At 40.0% G+C, this 19,333-nt stretch overlaps 1 protein-coding gene across 7 annotated transcripts in view; it reads right to left on the minus strand.

Annotated features, from left to right (window-relative positions):
- The window catches only part of PPARG (peroxisome proliferator activated receptor gamma), a 132,425-nt gene that overhangs the window by 15,671 nt on the left and 97,421 nt on the right, over positions 1–19,333 (minus strand). For 6 of the 7 annotated variants that reach the window (XR_010411720.1, XM_045861810.3, XM_064592088.1 and 3 more), the window contains 2 exons: positions 11,404–11,603; positions 1,865–2,315 (listed from right to left, as the gene is read on the minus strand). Coding sequence is in view for 6 of the 7 variants with exons in the window: in XM_045861810.3 (XP_045717766.1) it covers positions 1,865–2,315; positions 11,404–11,603 (651 nt within the window). In the remaining variant the exon portion in view is untranslated. The remainder of the gene's footprint in view (positions 1–1,864; positions 2,316–11,403; positions 11,604–19,333) is intronic. The other variant, XM_045861811.3, reaches the window with a different exon arrangement.

Below are 19,333 nucleotides of genomic sequence, written 5' to 3' on the forward strand. Positions count from 1 at the left end.
CTCATTTTATTCTGAGGACAGAGACCTTTAATTTCCATTTACACTTTTCTGTACTCTTTGAATTATGAAATGACCATGTATTACTTTTATTTTCCAAAAATTAATGAAAAATATTAACAAAGAGTATGTAATGACATGGGGAAAATGACTAAGTGAGAAAAGGAATATAAATATGGAATCTAGAGTATGCTTGGGAAAAATCTTAGAAATATATTAAATGTTAATAATTCTATTTCTATTCATCATTAAAAATAAAATGTGCCTCAAAATATTAGCTAAGCAATAACAACTTGTTTTCTCGTCTGGTTTTTCAAAATTTAAGCTTTTTCTCCTAATGAACCTCAAATAAACTAGAATCTCATTCTTCTTTGCTGAATTAATCATGGGTCCCAGAGGATCAAGGGTTGATCTATCTAAGTAGAGTCTGTCAAGATATTAAAACATGTTGGATAGTGGCTTTTGTTACATTAAACATAACCCCCCAAAACATCACTTTTAAATGAGTGGCAACCTGACGCTGCACAGAGGCTCCAGGGTTAACCCGCGTGCCGTATGCCAGCTCTTTGCACCCGAGTCACGTAAAGGGTAGGATTACTGTAGACCCTGGAGCCAGACTGCCCGAGCTCATCATCCTGGCTCCGCAGCTTATGTTTGCTGGGTAGCCCTGGGCAAGTGATTGAACCCTTCAGTGCTCTGGTTTCCTCGCCTGCAAAACGGTACTTCCCTCACTGGGCTGGAGAATTAAGTGAACGCGTACTACGTGCTCAGAACCCTGCCTAGGACACAGTAGGTACTTAACAAGTGTTTGCTAGCATTATTATTATTATTACTAATACATGATGCACCTGATTTCAGAAGCATTCTGCTCTCAAATAACTGGACAACAAAGGAGGGCAGAGTGCACCATGTTCTTTATAATATCTTGTATAGTTAGACACAGTTTACATCTAGAAGACCACCATCCCTCCCCCCATCAGCTTTCGCCAACAGAGGATGTTCTGCCAAGTGCACACAGAAAGCTCACCTGAAGTCCATTTCAGTAATGAAAACTCATTGCTTAAAAACAATTTTTATAAAGAGAGACGACAGTAAAACTTTCTTCTACATAAGCTGGAAATGTGTGGAGAAGCCAATGAAAGTAGCATGTAGTATAAAACCTGGCTTTTGGAGTCGGTTAGTTAGATCATGTACTTACAAGGCCAAAAATACAATGAATTGCTAAATAACTCAATTTATTTCTCTGCTCTGTGCTCTTTGGTTCAGATTGTATTCTTAATCATAGCCATCACCTCCCAAAGGTACCTTAAGGGAAGCCATCAGAGAAATCTACCTGAGGGAATAGTTAGAAGTCAGTAGATAAATATTCCTTGATTCCTGATATTAGGAAAGCAATTCAAAGTAATATCTTCCTGATGGTAGGGCAGTAACTTTCTCTATGCCAAGTGAGCACCAACTTAAGCAAAGTTGTACATGTCATTACTTAAACGACATGAAGAATAGATTGGCCTGAAGGGAAGGGCAAGAGAGAAGGGAAGGGAAAAGATAGGGAAAAAGAAAATGAAAAGAAAAAAAAAGAAGAGGGCATTTGCTTTTCATGTTTGGATTTGACTGGAAAAAATATTATGAAGGATAAAAGAAGAAATGCCTGGGTTGCCCACAGCCTTCCAACAGCAAATTTATGATCCTCTCTCCTGGTATTTTACCTGTGTAGTGATGTTCTCCTGGCATCATACCCCTGGCATTTTCTGTAGGAAAGTACAGTAAGTACAGAGAAAAGGGCGAATGCTGAGGAAAGTGAAAATTCTTCCAGCCATGCCACCACCGTCCCACCCTCTTCCACGGAAGATCGAAAGATGGATCTTACCTCCACTGAGAATAATGACGGCTATAAATATTGCCAAGTCGCTGTCATCTAATTCCAGTGCATTGAACTTCACAGCAAACTCAAACTTGGGCTCCATAAAGTCACCAAAGGGCTTTCTCAGGCTCTTTAGAAATTCCCTTGTCATGAATCCTTGGCCCTCTGATATGAGAACCCCATCTTTATTCATCAAGGAGGCCAGCATCGTGTAAATGATCTCATGGACGCCATATTTTAGGAGAGTTACTTGGTCATTCAAGTCAAGGTTTACAAAACCAGGGATACTTTTGGCATACTCTGTGATCTCTTGCACAGCTTCCACTGAGCGGAACTGACACCCCTGAAAGATGCGAATGGCCACCTCTTTGCTCTGCTCTTGCAAGGGGGTGATGTGTTTGAACTTGATTTTATCTTCTCCCATCATTAAGGAATTCATGTCATAGATAACAAATGGCTGCAAAAAAAAAAAAAAAAAGGTGGGGGAAAGAAGCTGAGTTGGAGATTTCTAATTCAGGGTGAATACCATTCCAGTTTCTTTATACACATTTGCTTTGCTAACTAAAATCTTTAAGTTTGAAAATATGTAATGAGAAAATATTCTCATCTCCTGATTATTCCTCCTAATTGTCTTCTGGGACCAAACATATTTTACCAAGCTTGGTCTTCTTTTCTTTCAACTTACACTGCAACACTTTTACCTATGACTGGCTAATACCAGTTTGGGTTGTTTGGAGAGTCTTTGTTGCTGACTTGTAAAATCATACAAAATCTGTTGTTTATCTTGGCTTTCAAGAGAATGTGTTTTTAACCTTCATTCAATGAAAAAAAATCATTTCGACAACTCAGGGTTGAACACACCCACTTGAACATAAAGTAATCTTGCAGTTTTAGATTAAATCTACTCAGATCTCAAATGAAATGCAGTGTGCATGTAAAATATACTTAACTATAAAAAATCGGTTTGAAAGCAGATGAGAAATATTGAGCCAAGAAAATGTCTATTTCTTTTCTTAATGCTCTGGAAGCAATCTGTTTCAGAAAGAGCCAGATGTTTAAAGCCTGTGGGTAAGCACTGCATAAAGTGGCAAAATTAAAAAAGGGTTTTGAACTTATTTTCAAAATATCTGTCCTTAAGGGTCAAATAATCAATAAAACACATGCATCAGTTACTCAAGTCTGCAACAGACTGCCTTCAAAAGTAAGTTGTTAGTCATTAAGTGATCTCTCTCTTTCTTTCCTTGTATAGAAAGACCAAAGGGTTGTGGTCACTGTGAAATTCTCCAGGCTGCTCTGATTGAGAAGGGGAATCATTTTATATACATTGGAAATACTTAACTATAGAAGTTAACCACCCCACTCCCATTCAAGTAAGTGTATACCCAAAAGCACGGAATAAGAGTTGAAGGCATTTGCGCTCCAGCTTTGGCTCTATGGTTAAGAATGTGACTTTAGGAAAAACATTTATCTTTCCTAGGCTCAAATTTGTCAACTGAGGGGAATGCATTACACTGGATGTTTCCATCTCTTCCCTTGAAGGTATTTTAGTTGCATTTCTTAGAAGCTGTGTATGCATGTGTGTGTGTGTGTGTGTACATGTGGATATGTGTGAGCATGCATGTACATTGAATATGAAGTCTTTGATGTACAAAAGTTTCTTTTAGGCAGAGATGCTGAGAATTCCCTCTGGATAGGCAAGAGGAAGCAGTATAATGAGTGGCAGCAGTAAGCACCTTCAAGACTCACTGGTTTGGAGATTCTAACTGTGCATCTCTACACAAGCCTATGATTTTCACCAACCTGTTAAGTCTGGTCTACACTGAAGGAATAACACTAACACTAAGGACTCTTAGATGTTGAGTAGATTTCCAAACCTGCATGCTATTTCCACACCATTCACGGGAGTTATTCCAGAAATTCTTACTTTTTCTAAACAAAAATTCACTTCAGTTGTATTGGTCAGCCAGCCCCAAAGGAGGGCAGATGCAGGGACCCAACAGTAAGTGCGTTTGGTGGCTCGAACTAGTTCTTCAAGTAAATTAGGAACAAAAATGCTTATTATGTTTTTGGACATTCTGCTTGTTTTCTTTTTTCTTTTTTTCTACTTCAGGATTGATATTATTGACGAGAGAGGAAAAAAAAGAGCAGATAATCAGTCACATCAGTTAAAAATGTGCTGAGTTTCCCCAGAATGTCAGATTCTAATCATGAGAAAGACTTGCTTTTATAGAACCTACAGAAAATGTGGTTTCTGTCCTCTAGGAGTTCCATAGCATATTGTATTTCTATCAGTGGAATACTGGCTTTCTTTACCGCCATGGGAATCTGATGGTATCGATACCATACAGGTAGCTGTACATACATAAGTACAAAATAACATGAATGTAAATCATCCCCTCTTCACATATGGAAAGACTGTACCCAGAGCTGCCCACTTCAACTCCGGGATGAGCTTCTGCTCAACCATTTGGCTTCTTGGCACAGAATGTATGCATGAAATTCTTCTACCTCCATGTAAGCAATTTATCTGGAACTATGCCCTGATAAATCACCCTGTGACTCTTCCCCTTGACTTCCCCTGTCCCCTCATATAAAGCCCCAGGTTCCTGTTTTTGAAACTCTGTGATAGTTAACATAGGGCACAAAATCCTGCTAATTTTCTCTCCCAATTTAACAACAATGTGACTTTAACCCCTTGGCAATCGATGTTGGTCAGGATTTCCTGGCAGTAAACACTCAAGGACAGAGAAAGGAATCAGCAGCCCCCACCATCATGCCAAACCATTCCAGTTTTGTTTTTTTTCTTTTTTAAATCCCTTCAGCATTTTTGAAAAAATGGTGAACTGGTAAAGTATTCTGGGTATTGACATGCAAATGGATACCAAGTGGATTTTTTTTGTTTTTCCAAGATTATGCTGTTTTCCTTGCTTTTTTGAAGTCTGCATAGGTACTTTCGGCCTCCATGTAAATCTGTCAAACTGCAAAAGTGATCACCAGACATGATCTGCCTGGAGATCTGCCCTTCTTTGCCACCAATTCACTGATTCTTAGGTTGCCAACACTTAACTCACACAATTCACACTGGGACCTCCTCCCCCCGAAACAGGGAAAAGACAGTGACTTGCCTGATTTACAGAAAGCTGACCTCTTAAAACGAAGTGGAATTTGGCCTGTGTAATTTATCTTGGATCATTAACTTAATGTTACACTTCTGGTAAAATATTCTATAGCAGATGAATTTCACTTCCATATTTCTGTATTTTCTACAAATCAAAGGGCAGCCTTCTGTGTTCTATTAGCTTGTATGGTATCATCTGATGATCTACCATTATAAGAGGAATCATATCATCCTCAAATTTGGTCTTAATGATTTTACATTTCTAATTTGGAGCTAACGATGTATTTATCTTCAGGCACTGTACCAAATGGCTAGATAAGCATTTCTTCTTAACAGGAAAGAATGTTTAAATACATCTGGGACTCTATAGGGATAGATCCAGGTTTTGTGGGACCTGAAATGCACATAACCATTGGGTACATCTATGACAATTGTTGGGTTCAATAATACAACTTATAAGAGCAAAATTGCTCAGACCCTTCTCAGAGCGTTGGAAGGGGCTCTGTGCAAGGGAGGAGCTCTGACACTTAAGCTTCATTCACTTCATGGAGAATCTGCCTCTGGCCATTATGATACCTGCACTTCTCATATGCTGGACAGACCAGAAAAAGGTGAGACTGACATGAAGGAAACTGCACTTCAACGCAATGTTTTTCTTGGGAAGCAAAAACAGTCTCTGTAAGAGGAAATTAGTTTTCTTTGGAGAAATACATCAAATGTAATTAATTTTGATATATTTCGATTTTCAAGAATGGCTCCACCTATCAAAGCCAGGATGGGATTAAAGGTACTGTTTTATATAGATTATTAAGGTTAGTTACAGGCCTCTTGCATGCCTCTAACGTGTAACACAACGATCATGGGGGAAGCTGGCTTAATAATGAAAACACAGTAGGGTAATAAAAGTTGACTTTTTTAACTGGAGAAACAGAACAATAGTGTTACTTAGTAATCCATAACATCAGCATTTTAATATATATACAAGTTATGAAAGGGATTATGCATGAACACTGTAAGTTTACAGCTCTTTTTGAATAATAAAGTAACAGGCTAAAGGAGATAAATGAGAAAGTCAGCTTACAAAGCACAGATTGTCCTGATGATTGCTTCAATTTGGGAGACTGGAATTAATGTAACAGACAACTCTACCCCCTCACAGACCATCCCTTGGTAACCACGTCAGAGTTAAAACTGGCCTGAAAAAACGTGTGCCTCCTCTCACGAAGCTCTCCTGATATCCTTAGTTTTCATGACAGATTAGAGCAAAGGCTCAAGGAAGAGAAGCTGGATTCTTAGGGCCTATCTTCTTCATTTTGTTTCCTTCTTCCTTTTTTATACTTCTGACTGGCTTTCATCCTTTTAGAGATACATGGTTCTCCTGGATTAGCTATAGTGGGTGACTGCTAATCAAAATGCATTGGTTAGGTTTCTTCAACTTCTGGTTTTGCCCATTTCTATTTTCCTCCTGTTGAGAACCATGGGATTTACAGAACCAAAGGGGTCTTCGAAAATCACCTACATCATCATTCTCTGACGAGGTATGAATACACTGAATGAAGCCAAAGTCAAATAACTATTTACAGCAAACCCTGAACTGGAACTAGAGCTCCTGACTCAGGACTAGTTCTGTTCCCTTTCTATTGCTTTCTACATGACTTTCCACTTTTCCTTCTTTAAATAAAATGACTATCCTGGGAGAAATTTCGGCTTTTAAACCAAAGCTCTTCCAGGGTGGGGTCTTGGAGACAGTGCCTTTTGAGCTCTTATTTCCTAGACGTGCTAGGTAAGAGCTGGATGCGAATGAAGGGAAGTTCGAACAATCTCTCAAATGTACTTCTGTTCTCCTGCATGGTTTAGAGATTTAAGACAAATAAAAGCTTAATGGGAAGAATTATTCACACGCTAATGAACTCGCACATAACCACAGCTCTTAAAAAACCATCCATTGCCAGCCAAAGTGTTACTCAGCTGGCAAACAAGGGTATTGGTTAACTGAATCTAAACATTACCAAAAAAAAAAAAAAAAAGAAATCCACTTGCTTTTCTTCATTCTATCTTTTTTATTTATTGTCTGAAAGAACACTATTGGTTCAGATCTGTTATATCTTTGGCTGTTCCTGACAATAAAGGAATTTATTTTATTCACATTAATATCTGGATTAAGGATCCCAGGAGCCCAGCTTCTTCATTAGCCCTCCAAACAAATCAGCATGACTAACATGCTCTTTATTTATATAGGGGCTCCTAAGTCTCTCTTCTCTGACAGTTTGTCTGGGATCTTTCTTCTCAGGGGAGCAAATTCCGACTCACTCAGGTTTTTCCATAGATGAAGGGGAAAGAAACCACCCTTTGTTCAGCAGTAAGAGCAGGACAGAAAAGAACAGATATATTTCCAATAGCTTTGAGAGTTACTAGGTTTGATGGCCGCTGTAAATTTTAGAATGGGAACGTCTGAATGGGTACAGAACTGTCTTCACAAAAGTTTCCATTTCCATATTGGTTTTATTATTCGGTGGTTTCATGTTTCACACACTGTTTAGAAAAACCATTTTTACGATGGCACCAGTTTGCTTTCGTATTTGTAAAAACAGTGACTCCACATGTCCCCATCAAAAGCAATGTGATTCTTCGGGACCCAAAGTCCGATACAATACAGATAACAAGTTTTATTCCTTGTTTGCAGACAGAGCGCAGCCAGGGCCTCACCATCTCTCAGATATGGGATGAAAAGTTGGCAGGCGCACCAAGGGTTTTTCTATTTATTGTTTTATGACAAACCATGGCACTGAAGATGGTTTTTGAAAACCACTTTGTTTATTTTCATCCACAAACATGGGATCATGTGACAATGATATACCCAGTGTGTTCATCACATCAGGGTAATATTCAAACACTGGGAACTTTCAAAGTCCATTCCGTTCTCAAATTGCCATCATGTAACACAGCACCCTGGTTCTAGATTCACGGTTTTCAGAGTTCAGCGGGATCTCTTAAAGAAGGTGCTGGGCTGCTACAAGCCACTAAAAGGGAAAGAGACTGTGGGGGAAGAGTCAGTGCCATCCTCCTTTGAGGCTGGCTAACAGGCTTACTGCTAGTGAACCTTCTTCTCTGGTTAACTTTACCCAGTGATTCCATATCCTATCTAGCCCTGAGCCTAAAACTCACAAGCATGCAAGGCAATGAAAAGTAGGGGCATCATATCCTGAAGACATGCTGTCAAAGTTAAAAAGACAGGAGGGAGCAGAAGTTATCTGCTCATTTATCTGTTTTGCAAGGTGCGAGTGGCGCCCGGAAATAAGATACAGGAGACGGAAGTTTAGGTGAGAAGGGAGAAGCCCTGCTTGGCCTCAGGCAAATGCTGGTACAGGTCCCAAGAGGAGAGATTAGCAGGTATATCCCCAAATGAGAGAGAACAGGCAATGGTTAAATGGAGCAGTAAGATAAATTTGAAGAATGGCCTCTTCAAGAGCGTCGTTTCCTCTTACAAAGATTCTGGGTAACTGGCCATCCTTTATGCTGAGCAGCCTCCCCCAGGCTTGGCCTAACCAACACGAATGACATCAATCTCAAGCAGGGTCTATAATGAGACCCACGCTGTCCTACTGCACCAGCCACGGCCACTTTTCCATATCCCCCACCCTCTCGAGAGTCCATACTTCAGCACAACCTATCCTATCAATGCAAATCTTAACTTTCATAAGTCTCGGCCAAGAGATAACATAACGCCCCTGAGAGAGATGCTATCAAATAAATAACATGACCATGTCAGATAAAGAACAAATCTCTAGTCTCATTGGAAATCACATTTTGGATTTTTTTTTTCCCTCTCCCATATTCTCTCTGAACTATTTCTTTCCACTAGTGCTTAATTTGATTTTGCAAGATAAGGAGAAAAGAGAGAGCCAAACAATTCTATTTCAGTTTTTGTGTAATCAGGGAATGGATTATTTTAATTTGGCCTAGTCTCTCTTTCTTTTCCAGACCCTAACAAGGGGCAATTCTGCCTCTATTCAGACCATTAATGATGTCCAGGTTGGTGAGCAAATATTGGGCTAGTTAGAGGCTCTCTGTTCAAAGTCCAGAATTTCAAAGAGGCATAGGCAACAGTTTTTAATTCAATTAAACAAATACACTCTGAGTAACTATTATGAGCAAAGCACAGTCTTGGTTACTGTAGGGGAAAACATGACAAACATTTGGCCTCTGAACTGGAGAAGCCTATAATCAAGCATTTTGCAGCTCTTTGTCTTAAAATACCTTAATACCTATTTATCCCACAAAGAGCCTACAATGATCTTATTTTTAACTCAAAGATTCTGAGCCAAATTGCCAATTGGTATGAGGTTTTAGTGATTTACAGTGGACTGGGCTCTCTGCCCTTCAGTGACACATAAGAGAATATGCTAGTCACTGGTAGTGTACATTTAAATTCTTGACTACTGAGGGAAAAAATATTTTTTAATGCCTTCCTCCTATCTTCCAGGTACTGTTAAATTGACAGGATTTCCAGCATGGATTGCAGGTCTGGATTAGGAGATAAAGAGAAGGTGAGAAAGCAGTTCCTGGAAACTAAATGGCCTTAGGCAAAACTGTGGAGTAAACAGTTTGCATTCAGACTCTTTCCCTGTCGAAGCTCCCTTCCCAGCTCTAGGCCTCCCAGCCTCCAGGTCCCTATCCCACACTGGCTCTCAGCAAGCGGCAGCAATCTGCCTTCAGCTCTTAACCCCTTTTAGCCAGGCCACTAGTTTTCCTTTTCTTTCTCTCCCTTCATATAAACACAGTTGATTTTCCATAGTCACATCAGCTAAACAGAGGTCTTTGCTTGCTTTTGTTTTGCTGTACCCCGATTTTTTGGGGGCATTTAATGAATACACAGACTCAGCTTTACTAGGACCTAGAGTCTGTAGTCCTGTCCCTATGGAAGACAGTTGTCCTAGACGTTAAAATTTGGGAAGAAAAGAGCAAAAGACAAAAATTTCCTGGTTGTGAATATATTGGGATAGCAGAACAAGGTAGAAGATTCCTGCCATTCTAAAAATTGGTAAAAATAAATCATAATGCAGCACATTTTCCCAGGATGAAGCTTTCCTAGTGCATCTGTCCACCTGGCTCATTGCTAGCCGATGGGAAGAGGAGCTTCCAGGAGGGAGTATCATGCTCAGAATGCACTGAGGTAGAAGTTAGTAGGCCTGGATCATAGGGTTCTTCCGTATGCTAACTGTGTGATCTCAGGGCAAAATGTTTAACCTCTCTGGAAGTTAGTCTCCTCATCTTTAAAAACAGGGTAATAACAGCAGCTGTCAGATGGCTGTGTGTCTTGAACGTAATGAACGTGTAAGATTTTTTGAATTTGTAAAGAACGGGATATACATATAATACTGTTCAGGTATCAGCGTCCTCTCTCGCAGTCAGAAAACTCATTGTCCTTGGCATTTGGCTCTCTACACAGCAATACCCCACAGTTTTCTTTTTCTATTAGCTGACACTACTCTAATGGTTTATAGCTAAAAGGAAAATGGTTTATAGCTACAAAAAAAAAAAAATCACATTTTGAGACCGTCATCAAAATACATTAAAGGCTAATGATACCATCAAAGTCAGACCTCTGCCTGTGAAAACGGGGACGGAGATGTGACCGAGGTCACACTGCAAGCTGACCGCAGAACCGAAACTCAAATTCAGGTGTAGTTGTGTCTTGTTTTAATTGGATTTCACATTGCTTTCTCAGCTTCCTATCCAGGAATAGTTCTGCTTCACACTTAGTAACAATTATAACCTACTCTGGGTTTTCTAAACTGTAATGAATGAGCCTGCAGATGTTTGAGAATCTATGGGAGGAGTAGCCCAGGCAGCTCAGAGCCTCACAGAAGATAAAATTCACATATGTAATCAAAGGATTGAGCCTCCAGTTGCCCAGGAGCCATCAACAGAGCCACAAGGAAAGAAAGGAAATGTAATATCTAGATGTATTTTTATGCCCCACATGGAACTTCATAAGTAACTCTAGCATTTCTCCTGAACTGTAAAATAATGGGACCGAATACCTTTTCCAAACCTAGGTCAGGCCCCTCCCAGAGACAAGCCGAGCTGCTGGAATGCATGTAGCTGTGGCCAGTTATTCTGATGTCAAGAAAAGATATGGATCCTGAAGGAGGGCAGCAGGAAGAGGGGGGGGGGCTTTATACTATTCTCACAGAATTTATTAGGAGAACCTGAAGGACTTTTTCCCTTTTCAAAATAAGGTTTATTTATCCTATCTGAAAACATTTCCTTTCCTGTGTTTCAGTCTGTAATATGTAACAGCCAACAGCTAAACACGACTGTGCACACGTGTGTGTAACAGGGTGAATGATCTTCTCAAAGACAAAACAACAATAACAACAACAACAAACCCAGCCACCCCAAATGAAGACAGAAGAGAACTAACTGATTTGTCTGTTGTCTTTCCTGTCAAGATCGCCCTCGCCTTTGCTTTGGTCAGCGGGAAGGACTTTATGTATGAGTCATACAAATGTTTTGCCAGGGCCCGGAGATCAGCCGACTCTGGGTTCAGCTGGTCGATATCACTGGAGATCTCCGCCAACAGCTTCTCCTTCTCGGCCTGTGGCATCCGCCCGAACCTGATGGCTACATAGAGAGAGAAATGACAAGGATGCATCACTGAATCACTGCTGCTCTCCCCCAGTCCTAGTGCCCACACAGTAAAAGCCCCCCCACCCTTCCACCAAGCTCAAGGTCTGGTTTTTCTACTCCACCTTTGCTCAGGTTTTTATTTCATGGCAGTACGCAGGCTATCAGTAAAAATTAAATTCTTCACTTCTTAAACTGAAAAATATTAATGCATGATCTTGCCGGGAAGGTGAAAGAATCTAAGAGCTCAGCAAAGAGAGAAAAGTGTATTTACTTACATATAAAATAGGTGAGAGCCAGCTCCTACTCATCCCTCAAGACCCAATTCAAATGTTACCTTATGTGTGAGGCTTTCCTTGACTTCTTCAAGCATTCGCCTGTACTCCAACAGCCCTTGGTACTTTCTTCAATGATAGCAATTTCAAACTGTACTTTTTATTTGACATGTCTATTAATCTCACTACAGAACATCCTGAAGGCCAGGGACAATGTCTTATTCATTTTTGCATCCCCAGCACCTGACATAAGGTCAGGCCCTAAAAGGATCAACATGTTTCACAGACTGAAGGAACTGTGCAAAATTCAAAGTTGTACAGACAGAACTTTGTTCTCACAGAGTCTGTATGATCTATTTTGTCCCTGTTATAAAGAAATATGGATGGTGCTTTCTTTCATGTTATTAGACCAGAGAGTACTTTTACATTTAGTAGAGAGAAGCCGTAATCATTCTCCGACTCTCCAGGATTACCACTTAATGATGTTTGTCAAAAAGACCATTTCCTTACTTAACATTTGGCTTCCTGTGGGGTGAGGAAGTGTAAAGAAGAAGAAAACTAAAGAAAGAAAGGCAAAGTGGAACATTTAAGAGAGGTTAGTAAGGCCTAGGTTGGGGGAAAAATCATCTGTTTGTACCTCTTTTGACCAAGATGGTTTTTCTCCCCCCTCCCCATAACAATGTGATCTGCAAAATATTTTTTTTTTTTTAAGATTTATTAATTTGAGAGAGAGAGAGAGCACGTGTGTGTGAGTGCGAGTGCAGGGGGGAGGGGCAGAGAGGGAGAGAGGGAAACTAGGCAGACTCTCCGCTGAGCCGCAAAACCAATGTGGGGCTCCATCTCATGACCCTGAGATTGCAACCTGGGCCGAAACCAAGGGTTGGATGCTTAATTAACTGTGCCATCCAGGCGTGCAAAATATCATTTTGAATAATGCTACTTCTGGGCCATGCTTTGGACTCTCTGTACTTTCCCATAATAAGGACATTTGGATACCAAAGTCAATACTACTCTGTGTGTAGCTCAACTCTTACCCTCCCCATGTGGTAGCTCAACTCTTACCCTCCCCATGTGGTAGCTCAACTCTTACCCTCCCCATGTGGTAGCTCAACTCTTACCCTCCCCATGTGGTAGCTCAACTCTTACCCTCCCCATGTGGTAGCTCAACTCTTACCCTCGCCATGTGGTAGCTCAACTCTTACCCTCGCCATGTGGTAGCTCAACTCTTACCCTCGCCATGTGGTAGCTCAACTCTTACCCTCGCCATGTGGTAGCTCAACTCTTACCCTCGCCATGTGGTAGCTCAACTCTTACCCTCGCCATGTGGTAGCTCAACTCTTACCCTCGCCATGTGGTAGCTCAACTCTTACCCTCCCCATGTGGTAACTCAACTCTTACCCTCCCCATGTGGTAGCTCACCTCTTACCCTCTCCATGTGGTAGCTCAACTCTTACCCTCCCCATGTGGTAGCTCAACTCTTACCCTCCCCATGTGGTAGCACAGTGGTGTGTTTTTATGACCGTCTCCTTCACTACACTGTAGCTCCTTGAGGGCAGAGTCCATCATACTCACTTATATCTCTAACACTTAGTGGTGCTCTGTCAAAAATTCCTGAATGCAGGAATGAATAAATGGATGCTTTCCTGCTATACATTATAATGCTAAAGCTAGCATTCTACCATAAGACACTAAAGTACATAAACACATTTCCATCTGAATACTTGGTGAATTCCATTTTCAGTCGGCTAGAGGAGAGACTGGTGTGCACTCCCGAGTCTCAAATTCATAAATACATTTCCTGTGACCCTAAATAAGCTTTATCACTAACTAATACAATTATTGTGTTTGTGGGGGCCTCCTTAGGGAACGTCTGAGTTAGAGGGGAAGAAAATCTTACCTCTCAGTTAGGATGCCTTTAAATTAGCCTATATCCATTTGATAAATGTATCCTCTGCCCCTGACCTCTTCAAATGGAAATCTTTAAACAACTGCCATTTTTTGGTCAAAAATCTTTTCTCTCTACTCACTCTTCCCCATTCTGTTAGGCCTAGGCAATGAATGGTTGCTCACATTCTTATCTCAGTCCCCCACCCCTCTGCCCCAGATTTGTTTAGGTCCCTCAGGATATGATCTCATTACTCATTGTATTCTCTTTCACAGCACTGATCACAGTAATTATCTACAGTGGTTTCTTGCCTCCCTTATGTAATCTGCACGAAGGCAGGAATTTTGCTCAGTATCGAATCCTCAGCACTTAGTATAATGTCCAGCACATGTTAAATCTTTGTATAATATATGTCAAAATAAAACAGAAAAAACAACAATCTGAGAACCAGATAGCAGATTCTTTTCAAAATCCTTCTTTGTGAAGCTGGTCCAATCATTTGTTTCCCTGTACTATGTTTATTCCTTGTGCATCAGTAGTTCTCAGTTGAGAAGTAAGGAGGAGGGTAGGCAGGGCATATTAGAATCACTTGATAACTTCTAAAATTATGTATCTTCCATAGGAAATGTTGATATGTCATACCTACTCCCAATGAGGAGTGTATCAAAAACTTGGGGTTTGGGACAGTTTAGAAAACCTTCCTAAATGATGGGCTCCTGTTGCATGCATATATTAGCTCAGGTAGCAAACCAGAACTGTACTTCTGTATTAGTTATTCTAATAGAATCTATGAGTACCAGGTTTTCTCATTTTTGCTCCTGGGTGCAACAAAATACACATGGTAGGTATACAATAAATGCTTGATGAATTAAACTCTAAAGTATCAAGTTTAAAAACAGAAAATGAGACAGTATGTACCCAGGGAAGTTTGGGAAAGTGATCATAAAAGAAAGCACCCGGTAAGAATTATGGCATATTGAAGGAAGAAGAAATTTTGGTGTAAAGACTGGAGACCACCAACATTCTATACCAAAATAGAGTGATTAGAATCACCAACAATCTGTTGCTCTTTATTTAACAGAGTGCACCGTACATCTCTTCACTCAGTGAGTCATTATTGAAAGTCTATTGTGTGCCCAACATTGTTCTAGGCTCTGGTTACATTTTTATAGGTAATAAAGTATAAATATACAGTCAAGTTTACATGTCTAGGAAAGCACTTCTTTCTTAAAAGGTAATCCAAAAAGTTAATTTAAAATAAACAAACAGCCAAAGAGGAGTGGGAGGTACAGACTTCCAGTTATGGAATGAGTAAGTCACAGGGATGAAAGATACAGCATAGGGAATATAGCTAATGGTATGGTAACATGGTGACAGATGGTAGCTACACTGTGATGAGCACAGCATAATGTATAGAGACACTGAATCACTAACATAGTGATTCATAGTGCACCTGAAACTAATGTAGCATTGTGTATCAACAGTATTTCAATTAAAAGAATAATAAAATAAAATTTCTGTTAGGAAAAAACCCAGCCAAACATAGACACTTACTACATTTGCTGGTCTTGCTTTTCCATAACCTAATAAAAAATAGCTGAAATGACTTCTAAAAATCATTTTAGAATTAGGACATATTAAAGTAAAAGCCTTCTGCTACAATCTAAATAAAATGTGAGGGGCACCTGGGTGGCTCAGTCGTTAAGCATCTGCCTTCGGCTCAGGTCATGATCCCAGGGTCCTGGGATCGAGCCCCGCGTCGGGCTCCCTGCTCGGCGGGAAGCCTGCTTCTCTCTCTCCCACTCCCCCTGCTTGTGTTCCCTCTCTCACTGTGTCTCTCTGTCAAATAAATAAATAAATAAATAAATAAATAAATAAATAAATAAATAAATAAATAAAATGTGAATTTTTGTAAGTCAAAGCTCCCCCCAAAGGTTAAACCTTATCAACAAATTTTCTGTATCACTGAATGCTCATGCTGTACATTAGATTTAATTAACTATCAGTGCAACTAATCATTTGGTGATTTTATTAGCATTTTCAATAAAGGGATTAAAAAATACATCCCATTTGGTGAAACTAAATTTGCATAAAACATATGGAAATCTGAAGTTAGAGAAAACGCCATTTTTTATTTGTATGAATTTTTTTAGGGAAAAAAAATGCCAATTTTATTTTGTTGCTTTTGAGTCCAATGTAATAATACCTACCTACTGTATGTGAAATGATGAGATAAGGCACAGAAATTGTTCAGCACAGTGCCTGGCACATAGTAATGCTTAATAAATGTAGCTTTTATTACTTGTGGTTGAAGTGGTCTAGGTCAACCATGGTACAATGGTTCCTGTGGACTATAGACCAGGATGGTAGCCATGGTACAGAGACCTAGATACATTCCCACAGATAAAGAACAAATCCTGAAAACCTAATCTATCTCTGTAAATCTCTCTCTGTCTTTAACTTGTTTAAGGAATGGCGTACTAATTCTTGAACCTCAGTTTCCACCCATTGGGTAGAGAATCTGAGAACCAAGAAGAGGAGTAATTCTCCTTTTGGATTGCTGTTTCTGGTAAGACTGAAGTTAGAGCTTAGAAAAAGAAGACCAAAGTTCTAGATTGGGGACCAGAAATATAAAGGCTGAGTGTGCCCATATATACACAAGAATATTTTCCCACATCTACTACTGCTTAAAAGACAGAGGAACGTGCTCCATGTGTTACTATGAGTTAGGGAGGGAGAACTTTTGGCCTCTCTGGAAGGCGATGAAATTAACACTGCACTTCAAGTAGTCAGGAAATCTACTTTCTAGTTTCGGCTCAGTGAAAAACCAGCTAAAAGTGGCTTGACTTCTCTGGTCTTTAACTGCTTTATCTATAAAATGAGGGACTTGGAAAAGAAGACCTCTAAAGTTTCCTTCTTTTAGCTCTAAATTTAGCTATAAAATTCTATGAATCTCGATGACACATAGTATTGCAGAACATACATCTCTTTTTTTAAAGCAATCTTTATTTAGTCTCTGAGGCCCTGGGTGGGGGTGGGGGGAGACACTCTGTCTGTTCTATAGATCTAGCACCTGACCTATAGAGCAACTTCTAAAACACTGGCATTCAGTGTCATATACGAGGTAATTAATCACCTACAGAGAATTCATATATCTTGGTTTAAAAAAAAATGTCAGTATCAAAATCAGTATGTAGCCTTCAGGAAGAATAGGTTTGGTAGAGACTCAATTTCTGGTGAAATACATTAGCTTACCTTTGCATAATACAATTTTACTGAACTGAATGCAATTCACTACTAGCTTATGACAGATTCAATATTGTGTATTTAGTACTGATTTACTGGACACACAAACTCCAAGCAGATTTAGATACCCTGTTCTTTGGATCTTGGTACAGTGCTAAGAAACAGTATTTCTTAATGACAATAATGTGTCTTTTAAACACCTACCTAATTGTAGGAGCATTTAAAGACAAATGTTACTTAATTATAAAGATGAATTAAAGCAGTTTTCAGGGCGCCTGGGTGGCTCAGTTGGTTAAGCGACTGCTCAGGTCATGATCCCGGAGTCCCGGGGTCTAGTCCCACATCAGGCTCCTGGCTCGGCGGGAAGCCTGCTTCTCCCTCTGACCCTATCCCCTCTCATGCTGTTTCTCTCTCTCTCCCTCTCTCTCTCAAATAAATAAATAAAATCTTAAAAAAAAAATTAAAAAAAAAGTTTTCAAAACTATAAATTAATAGAAAACAGAAGAATGAATTGAGTCTTACTAAAAGTATTTTTGTCTTTCAACACATAAGGGGTGACTTTGCAATCATACTTTTGACAATTGGTAAGGCTATGTCTCATGGTTAATTTTAACATGCTGGTTTTACAAAAGCCTTATCATGTAAATAAGGACATATAACACTATTGGTTATAATATGGTTGTTGCCAATAAAAGTTATGTTTTTCTACCTCTCTTTCTCGAGAAAAAACTTGTGCCTTTTGAGGTTTTGCAGGATTTGGGAATCTAATAACTATCATTTTCTAGCTCCTCTACGTTAAACAAGAAGCAGCCTTAGCACCAGTATTATTCAGGGGTAACGTTTTCAAACTATTTGCAGAGGACATTTAAACATTTGTCTAGGTTTCTTTCCAAAGTAGAGATGGGCAAAACACCTCTGCCTCACATGACCCAATCTCCGGTTCCCCAAAGTCTTGCCTGGTATCATTTAATTCATTCACTGAACACCAGTTTGATGCAAGACACTGCTAGACAGACTGGACTGGGGAACACAGGATGAAAGGCCGTGTCTAGTAGGGGAGAACCTACATATACATGGATTATTCTCTCTTCACCAACTCTTTCCCTTCCACCAAAGCAGAGGTTGAAGATTCTGACCCTAGTTATAACCTCCTCCTTGGGCCATCTTTCCTCCACCACTGAAGTTACTGGAAGAGGAGTCTTCCTTCTCCGCCTGTGTTTGTCACTATTTACATCCCAACCTACTGCAATCTTGCCTACACCTCATTTAAATTTCCAAAACTTTGCTCTTAAAAGTCCCTTATGTTTTTTCTGACAGCCAGATCTAGGGGCCTCTTCGCAGTTCTCGTTTCTGTTGAGCTCTCCAGCATTCTCCCAGCATTTGCTACTGTTGACCTTCTCCACTCTCTTACTTTAAATTTGTTCTCATAGTGGTTTCTGCTTTTCTGGTTCTCCTATCTTTCTGCCTGTTTTCCAGACCTTTTTTTGATGGCCCCTCTTCCTTCCCTTCTGTTGTTCCTAGTTCAATCTTCTCTCTGACTCACCAAATGTGCTAATGACTGCTGAGATTTGGACTCTGAGTTTTCTCTTGTTTCTATATTCCTTTATACATGGATGCTAGATATCCTGTAAAACCCTCAAATGCAACTTTAAAAATGAACTTTTGATTTTCCCCTCTCTACTGTCTCCTCATTCTGTTTCCCTTTCTTGGTTAATTCATCCTGTCACCCAACTAGACACCCTGAACAATTTCTGACAACCTCTCTTTCCCTCAGACACTTGTATTCATTGGTCATGCTCTGGTACTTTTCTCAATTTCCTTTCTCCTCACTCACCCTTCCCACTGTCTTAATGCATGATATTTCATTTGTCCTCTGACAAATTTCCCTATTTCTCTCTCTATCCTCTTCACAGTTGTCAGTAGTTTAGTTTTTGGAATATCGATCTGATCGTTCCCTTGCTTTAGAAAGCAGAGTGTGGTTTCACAGGAAAGGTATAAAACACACAGAAGAGGAAGGCGGGGGGGAATAGGAAGTCTTACGGAAGAAGGCATTTCAGCTGGGTCTTGAATGCCAGGTAGAGTTGTGACAGGGAACCAAAAGACATAATAAACAGAGGCCCAGAGCTATTCCACCACAGAGCACTGTGCAGGCATGGCAAAGTACACAGTTTACCCGACGTGTAAGTTGGAAAAGGCAGTGGTGGGAAAAGGAGGTGGAGGCTAGCGTGGGCAACCATGAATGCCTGCTGGTCTGAGCACACAGCTGCCATGTGTCGGGACTTCTTTATTTGGTGAAATTTTCTGAAAATTAACATTTGGGT

The sequence above is a fragment of the Mirounga angustirostris genome, unplaced genomic scaffold (assembly GCF_029215605.1).
Source record: "Mirounga angustirostris isolate CCGP_5_RB_7025 unplaced genomic scaffold, mMirAng1.0.hap1 SCAF_1, whole genome shotgun sequence".
Taxonomy (NCBI): domain Eukaryota; kingdom Metazoa; phylum Chordata; class Mammalia; order Carnivora; family Phocidae; genus Mirounga; species Mirounga angustirostris.